The 8,523-nt window shown below is 46.8% G+C and overlaps 1 protein-coding gene across 2 annotated transcripts; it reads right to left on the bottom strand.

Annotated features, from left to right (window-relative positions):
- Positions 1 to 3,410: 3,410 nt before the first annotated feature.
- On the bottom strand, positions 3,411 to 6,945 carry LOC100840638 (serine/threonine-protein phosphatase 7). Of its 2 annotated transcripts, XM_003572331.4 has the most exons (5): positions 6,277 to 6,936; positions 5,311 to 5,814; positions 4,056 to 4,202; positions 3,765 to 3,872; positions 3,411 to 3,663 (listed from the first exon to the last, which is right to left on the bottom strand). In XM_003572331.4, exons 1-5 carry the CDS (start codon positions 6,754 to 6,756, stop codon positions 3,574 to 3,576), a joined length of 1,329 nt encoding a protein of 442 aa, XP_003572379.1. In that variant the 5' UTR covers positions 6,757 to 6,936; the 3' UTR covers positions 3,411 to 3,573. The 2 variants fall into 2 exon arrangements, with proteins under 2 accessions (XP_003572379.1, XP_010235301.1); XM_010236999.3 differs by lacking the exons at positions 3,411 to 3,663; positions 3,765 to 3,872 and having other exon boundaries at positions 4,055 to 4,191; positions 6,277 to 6,945.
- Between the last annotated feature and the right edge of the window lie 1,578 nt (positions 6,946 to 8,523).

The following is an 8,523-nucleotide window of genomic DNA, read 5'->3' as shown; positions in this document are numbered from 1 at the left end:
GTCTGGAGAAAGGATGACTCCTTTTCCGGGTGGCATGGTCCGATTAAACGAACGAGGATCGGATCGATCGAGTTTATCTGGGACGCCGGTCAGCCGTGTCCGCCTACCGGATCTCCCGCCCTTCGTTTTCCCAAGAGCGTCTGGACAGTTTGACACTTTTGACACGACCTGGTTGGCAGTACTAGGCACTAGGATTGAAATGCCTTTTGGATACGCATTACCGATCACATCGCGGACGCGGAGGAGGCAGTGACCCCGAATGTCTTCTCTGTTTCCCCGACGACCGATCGTGTCCTCGTTCGTTCCCCACCGCAATTCCGCAAATGAATAGACGGATCCTTCCTTTTGTTCCCCACCGCAATTCCGCGATAACTTGATACTGTCGTATACTGGCGCTTCGTATCACCCGCGGCGCGGCGCCGTGACCTGACGTACGTGACGAGCGGCGCAGTCAAGCCAAGCCGAAACAAAAGCCAGGTCACTGGATCGGGATGTTTCTTGCACTGTACGTACGTTTGCTCCTTGCTCGATGACTCGACCGAGCCGGTCGGCCGGGGATCGTCGCGATCCAGCGAGCCGCGCCGCTGGAACACCCGACCCCGTGTCGGCGCGCGCACAGGATCGATCAGGATGGCTGGATGGGCCTCTCTCCCCCGGCCCCGGGTCGGTCACGAGAATAAGCAGCAACCTGCTGGCCGGCGCGCGGCTGGCCTGGCGCGGCGTGCAAGTGCAAAGCAATCATCCATATGCGAATACGCCGCGAGCCCCTGCACATGCGCGCCGCCCGCGATTATATATGGATCGATTCGGCCGGGCTGTGATATGTGTGGGAGTATATTGTATTGCGTCGTCGTGCATGCGTGTATCTCGTGTGCTTTTGTTTCCCGAGCGAGGTGTGGATGGATGCGATGGAGTCCGTCCGTCCGTCCTAGGTTTCGTCCACCTTTTTTGAACCTTGACGAGGAGGGGCATGCAGGAGGGGTTGTGTGTCTGTAGGCTGGGCCCGGCGCGACCGGATGACCCTACCCTGACAGAAAGGATATATTGGAGGGGCCGGCCGCGGCATCTATAGGATCGTTTCGTTTCGTTTCGTTTCGCTTTCGGGGCGTACTGTGCTAGTGCTAGCTAGCAGCAGCGCAAATATCTGTCCTGTGCTCTACTACGGTTGTCTGTCCGTGTGGATAAGCACTACGTGCCGCCGTGCGCTGTGCAGTGGCGACCCTACCGGAGTACCGGACCGTGTCAAAGTCAACCACTGAGATCGAGGCCGGCGACGCTGGTAATCCTCCCTCCTCGTTCCATCTCTTCCCAACTTGAGGCGAAGCCGATTGCTTACATAAATGTTTACGGAGAGAAATTCATCGCCAACTTGGTAACGACGATTGCTTCTGTACGTGCTGTGCTGCTGGCGCTGGAGGACTCGTGTGAAAGTTTAGTTCCAACGACAGAGCAAATGGAATTAAGCACCACACGTTTACTTACATGAGAGCGGGAAGTAGGTACGTACTAGCATAGCTCGAGAATTGGGTGCAGAGACCGGCCGAAGGGCGTACAAGATCTCCTGCCGACATCATAAAGAACCACCAAATCAAATACGCACATGACCGCTGTACCAGGATGTATTAGTCTATTCGCCCAAGACCCAATCGACCTGTACAAAATAATATAATCTGGCGTACTTGAGCGAACATGGGATCACAGCTCGATCGCCGGTCTGCGATTAAGCAAACCTTGTACAGCTGGTGCTGGTTAAGCAGGGCGTCTGGAATCTCCAAATGCACATTTGGTGATTAAGTCGTTTTGTCGTGGCACACGGGGCCCACCTGCAGACACCTAGAGGCTTCCAGCTAACGATGATCGAAAGAGGGGGGAGGGAGCATCATCGATCGTGCATATGCTGTTGTGCTGTGATATGCGTACTTGAGATAAGTAAGCAAGCTGCATCCATGTTAGCTGTTCGGTCTGAGCTGGTGGGGAGCATGTCGCGATACGCATATGCCCATGCCCACTGCTTACCACTACTAGTGCTTAGTAGCTTAGCCTAGTACGCCCTCACATGGGTCTCTCTCTCTCTCAGCCGAGCTCGGAGCCAATCGATGAGCTGAGCTGACCATGGTCCAACCCTTTTCCCAATACTCTTATCCAAGTTATACAAAAATGAAAAAAACCACGCACGTTTTGGCTCTGTACGTTTCATGTGTTTTGTGTGACGGACGGACGGACAGCCGTAGAACGGTCTACAGACCCCCAAGCGATCAATTTTGACATGAATTGCTAATGATCCAGTAAGTCCAACATTTATTTCTTCGAACGTGTCAATTGGACAAATACGCCCACGGTGACTCCGGATGAATGTATCGGCTCCGAAAACTTGCAGTTCTCCCGGTCAACCCTTCAGGACCAAAACAACTCACTTTTCGCCCATGAACAGTTTGTGTCAATGGATTCGATTGATCAAAAACTTGAGATAAGGGGTATGCGCCATACTACCAGCTGAGAGGCAGCTGAAATTACTGCCAGGGCACACCAAATTCACGTGTCCACGATTCAGGAACGGATGAACCGTCTGAACTATCTACTCCTACGGAGACTTGGCTCTAAAAAAAAAATGAACTCCTACGGAGACTCAAGACTGACATGTTCGAGCAATGAACCGCAAAGCCGTGGACCAGCTCGAAGGAGTGCAACGACGAGGTGATGCCATGGCCAATGGGGTACACAAGCCTCAAGGAATTATACTCTATATGGAATCAACTACTACGTACTAAATCAAGGAAAATGCATGGCATCCTCAAGACTCCGGAGCTTACAAAGCCGCAGCCATAATAATTTACTTACGATACCTGGTCTTTGCTTTGCCTACTCTAGCAATTCTCTGACCATCTCTTTTACTTAAGAAATCCGCAGCACAGCCTCGTCTCAAGAACAAGGAGGACCGTAATTGGCAGTGGGTACATAACACAGATGCATAATTCCACCAGAAACCAACCTCAACTTGCTAGGTCAGGTCTTTGCCTCCAGACCTGCACAGATGTAGTTCTTTTTCTTTTTGTTTGGAAGAAGCACAGATGTAATTCTAGGTTGCATGATCCTCTCAAGGGAAATGTTCCTGTCCGGTTCCAGCAGATTGGGTGTTGAGACCCAGCAATCCAGCATCCATCAATTAAAAAACAACCAAGATGAGAGATTAAGATTCTTCGGACTGTCCTGCTGGTTTTCTGCACTCAACATTGTCAGGAATCACTCCATGACACGTCCTTTTCTTTTTTGCCATGGTCATGTGCATGCAGGTCAGGCTAAAAATACTCTACTGCTCCCTCCGTTCCATAATTCTTGTCGAAATCTTACATGTATCTAGACACTTTTTAGGAATAGATACATCCATTTTTTTGACAAATTTGAGACAAGAATTATGAAACGGAGGGAGTAATTGATATGATAAACTTGGCAGACAAGACAAAGGACTGCTCAAAAGCATGTAACAATAGTATCAACTACAGAAAAACTAGTTGCCATTTCCCGTTTTCGGTGACAGGTGGTATGCTAAGTACAATGATACAACACAGGATGTGATCAACTGCTTGATGTGCCAGTGTCCATGGCGCCTAAATTTAACTCTTCATCGGAATCAATTACTTCTTCAAAATCATAGAAGGGATTCGCCTGTCGAAAAAGGAAGTTCACTTGTCTTATATACCACAAAGAATGATATTATTCAAGGCATAAATTTTTCAAGGATATGGACACAACAAATATCACCATACCGCAGGCCGAGGTTTTACAGCTTGAAAACTATGGAAAGCAGGGGTAGCAAAATCAGGCGGACTAAGGACAATATATGCCCCACAGTTGTTGTAACGGTCCTCTGAGGCCTGTACTTATAGAAATAATAACAAATTGTTAGATTTTGTTTAACAGTACACATAATCAAATGCACAATTTGTACATCAGTTTTAGAATCACATTTGGATAACTTTCCAATTATGGAAGTTGTATCAAGTAAAATGGCACTTTATTTTGAGGGTGAACGGTCAAATCATGTGGTAAAGTATAACCTGAAACTGTGGATAGTCTGGAGCACTGAAGAGAGTTATTAGCTTTCCATTTGCGACATGATGATCAGTCGTATAGCCACTGTCCATTCCTAATAGATCATGCCGCTTGTCTCTTGCATCTGGACCTTCATGTGACCTGATAATTAACTTTGTTCAACAGAAAGACGAAGTATGAATTTAGAACTTCTATGGTTGTGTGATTTATAATGCCCAGCTTCTAATATTATGAAGGAAAAATGCTTAATGACCCTACCATAGATCACTTCCTATACCATCACGACAACTGACAAAGCTTTAAACAATATCTATAGATTACCGATATTCGGCAATCGACATTGACCAAAATCATTCAGCTAACTAGAACCATGTAGTATATAATTCAACTTCATCAACAAGCATTTGTATTCACAAGTAATAACATAGCGGCATGCTCAAGCAGCGATGGAGGTAAACATATTATCATGCTTCCTCCCTTTTTTCTCTTGATTTCTTTGGTTTCGTACCCATGAACAAATTGGACACCGAACCCTTGGCGATCTCCATCGATTTCAAACCCGATCTAGATCGATCGATCAGGATTAGGGTTTGAAGGGAATCCCAGCAAAGCCGGTAACTATGGTTAGGATGTTAAATACTTAAATCATGCTCAACTTTATTTCAGATGTCCACCATACTCAACTAATCAGACACATAATTAGTATGGTCGAACACCGAACGTCCAGATGTAAACAAGAATAGTGAGACAGTGTGTAATATCAAAAGGAGTAACAAAGCCAGCATGTCTGTGTGATAAAAACACAAGAAAAAAAAAAGAAAAACATTATGACAACGGAGACTCTTAACAGCATACATATTTTTTGAGGGAAATACAGCATACATATAGAAGTGATAAAAATCGTGAATTCACAAAAGTCAAAATATCCATGTTTATTGTACCAACTCAACCTACGTCGAAGTAGCAACCATGTATATCATTGGAGCATGCCAGAATACCCTCCCAAAAGGAAGATAAAATGAAAATACTACGATGGTTAACATAAGCAAACGGGTAGAGTTGCAGTAAATTACATAGTCAAAATTCTAACAAGTTAATCCTAACAGTATTTCGATTTTCCAGAATATTTACTTTCAATCTAAGATGCAACCATTTCGATTTTCAAACATAACAATGAATAACTTGATAGGAAATAATTCAATTCATCAGATAATTTCAATCAAGCATGGTAAGAGCAATAATAAATGAAAGAAAACAAACCTTCAAATTATTCGTATATAGAAACTGTTGGGTGATATCTGGACCCCAAAGCAGACCTATGCCTCTTTCTTTATTTGGGGAAAGACCATTCTCCAAGGAAGGATCAGACCAAAGCACATCTCCAGGAATCAAGTTTGAACCTTCCCATGGAGGATCAAGAACAGTTCTCCTTGCTTTTAACAATTCGTCAAGGGATCCGAGCTTCATAGTAGTCGAGTCATCGGTAGAACTCGCCTTGTATTTGTGACCTTTCTTGGCCCTTTTTGACCTTTTGGATGGTACTACAATTGTCCCACGGAAAATCCCTCCATGAGCAGTGTAGACGCATCCTGCTATCATAGATGCTAGAGGGAGGTCTTCAAAACATCTTAAAAACTTCCGATAAACTTGAGGGCCTTGACCTTTATATTTAACCATTACCTCCTTTTCGAAACCATATACTGATGTGCAGTACTTGGATTCATGATTTCCTCGGAGCAGGAACACAGAATTCGGAAGCAATACCTAAAAGAAATGAAACATGTTACTGGCAGTTAGCTGGTGGGTTACACTGCCTGACAGCTTACAGGAATCTACCAGTAAACATATTTTTACACTGCGAAAGGATAACTTGCTAGTGAGGCTTCAATCTTTCCAAAGTTTGCATTACATTATGTGAAACACTGCCAGCCTGTAACTAAACAGCCCTCAATGGCACTGGTGGAATTCTAATCTACAGGACTAGATCAACAGAATTCTGTGCTAATTTCAGTATGAATGCACACATCAGGCCAAGTTCAGCACAAACAAATGGTCATACTATGCGAAACGAGTACAACTTTTGTTCATAAAGTATAACTCAGCTTAATTGCACAACACCTTTGTTGCATCAATTAAGCACACAATTTTTAGTTTGGACTTCGGAATGAATAAAAACGTGCAAAGGGGTGAAGCTTAAACCAGTAGGGTTGCGGGGTGGAAATTCACCTTCCAAGCCAGGAGGAGGAGCAAGGTCTCGAGGCCCCAGGCGCCGCGGTCCACGTAATCCCCGTTGAAGACGAAGAGGCGGTGGTCGGAGGGGAAGCCGGCGTCGCGGAGCAGGAACATGACGTCGTGGAGCTGTCCGTGGACGTCCCCGACGACGACGACGGCCTGGTCGGGCCGCGGGTCGACGCGCACGATGTTGGGCTCGCGGTGGAGGATGACGGAGGCCGCGACGACGAGCGTGCGGACGAGGTCCGCGGGGAGCACCGAGGGCAGCTGGTCCGGCGGGAGGTTCCGCGAGCACCAGTCCAGCGTCTCGGAGAGGCCCGTCACCCAGTCGCGCGTCAGCACGCCGCCCTCGGGCCACTCGACCGGCGGGGGCCGGGGTGGAGCCGGGGCAGGGGACGGAGAGGAGGGTAAGGGCGAGGGGGAGGGAAGGGGGTCGTCCGCCGCGGCGGCGGCGGCGGCGGCTGGTTCCGACATGGCGTGGATGGGATCGGGGTGGGTGCTGAACCCTATTTTGGTGCTCGCTGATTGCTTTCCTTGTTCTGCTGCGGTTCTTCGGGGGACACGAAACGAGACGAGGACTCGGCGTTCGTTGTTTCCACCGTTCCAGTTGGCCGCCGCTTTTCATTTTCCTTTCCCTTCCCCCCGTGACGCTGTTTGCTTTCGCTTTCGCTCCGTCGTGGTAGTCTTGGTTTTGAACCACGCATGTCAGGCATGGTTCAAAGGGTTGCAGCTAGAAAATAGGATAACTCATGGACAAACAGAACTATGACCAATTTTGTTTGGACTCAAATGAAGCATGTCCCTAGCCTTTTAGGAGACACAGTTCATTGTTTTAGCTAGAAATTTAACCATTCTATGTTTTTTTAAGTAAAATGCACCGGAGGTTCCTATTCTTTCGCAAATATGTCAAGTAGGTTCCTAATCTTTCAAAACACACGTTTAGGTCCTGATTGTTTGATAAGTGGTTCATCCCAGGTTCCTCGGCTATATGCGCAGCTCCGGCCGCATGACGTGGCTGCCACCTAGGCTTTGGGCCCACACGTCAGGCGAGGATGTCGCGTTGCAATCTTACAGAACCACCCCCCATCTATTCTCCTCTCATTTCGTGGCCCTCTCTCCTTCTCCTCACCTCACTGGCGTTCGACGAGGCGACGGCTATAGGGCGAAGGGGGCTGGAGGCTCCGACGCGATTGATTGGTGGCAGAGTTTGCGGCCGGCGAGATGGAACTAGAAAACGGATGGCTGGACCGCGAAATGCAAGAGACTTACATAACGGGGGGGGGGGGGGGTTCTGTAAGATGGCAACGCCACGTCGTCGCCTGACTTGTGGGCCCAAATCATACGTGTCAGGCACGTCATGCGGCCAGAGCTGCGCATACAGCTGAGGGACCTGGGATGAACCACTTAACAAACAATGAGAACCCAAGTGTGCATTTTCAAAGATTAGGGACCTACTTGACACCTTCGCGAAAGAATAAGGACTTCGAGTGCATTTTACTCTTTTTTAATGGTAAATGAGAGTTTTGTGTTAACAACCTGTGCAAGGACGCGTAATGACAAAATGGCTGACCGGACAGTCCGTCATGCTCAACTTGTATGCACTAGCGAGCTTGCACGTACAACGCACATCTGCACAATACGTGACAACTTGATTTCTACTCCCTCCGATTCAAAGTACCTCAGATTTAGTACTCCCTCCGTCCAACAAAAGATGTCTCAAGTTTGTTAAAATTTGGATGTATCTAGACATGACTTAGTGTATAGATGCATTCAAATTTGGTCAAACTTGAGACATCCTTTGTTGGACGGAGGGAGTATAACTTTTTGCTTAAGTTAGTATAAAATCTACAACACATATGGATCGGAGGGAGTACCTTTTTTATATGATGACTTGTCTTTCTAAAAAAAAAATTGTCGATCTTATTTTTAAGCCAAGATGCTAAAGTTGGGCCTCCAAAAATGCCCACATTTTCTTGATAAATATCATCAAATCTGAACCATCATGACTAACATGCACCCTAACACACTTGAGTCGAATCAATCACATTCGAACATAAACAATATGCAAAATCATCAAATCTGAACCAACAAGGATACATGATTAAGGTTTACAGCCGAATTTCCAAGAAGTTAGCATAACCTGAACCCAAACCCTGAATTACGCTCCGCTCAAACTACGATTGTACTCCAGTAGGACCACATTTTAAAAGTAAGTAGTCTGCCCTGCTTGACTCAAGATGG

This window comes from Brachypodium distachyon, chromosome 3 (assembly GCF_000005505.3).
Source record: "Brachypodium distachyon strain Bd21 chromosome 3, Brachypodium_distachyon_v3.0, whole genome shotgun sequence".
Classification (NCBI taxonomy): Eukaryota; Viridiplantae; Streptophyta; class Magnoliopsida; order Poales; family Poaceae; genus Brachypodium; species Brachypodium distachyon.
This window is presented reverse-complemented; position numbering and strand designations above follow the sequence as displayed.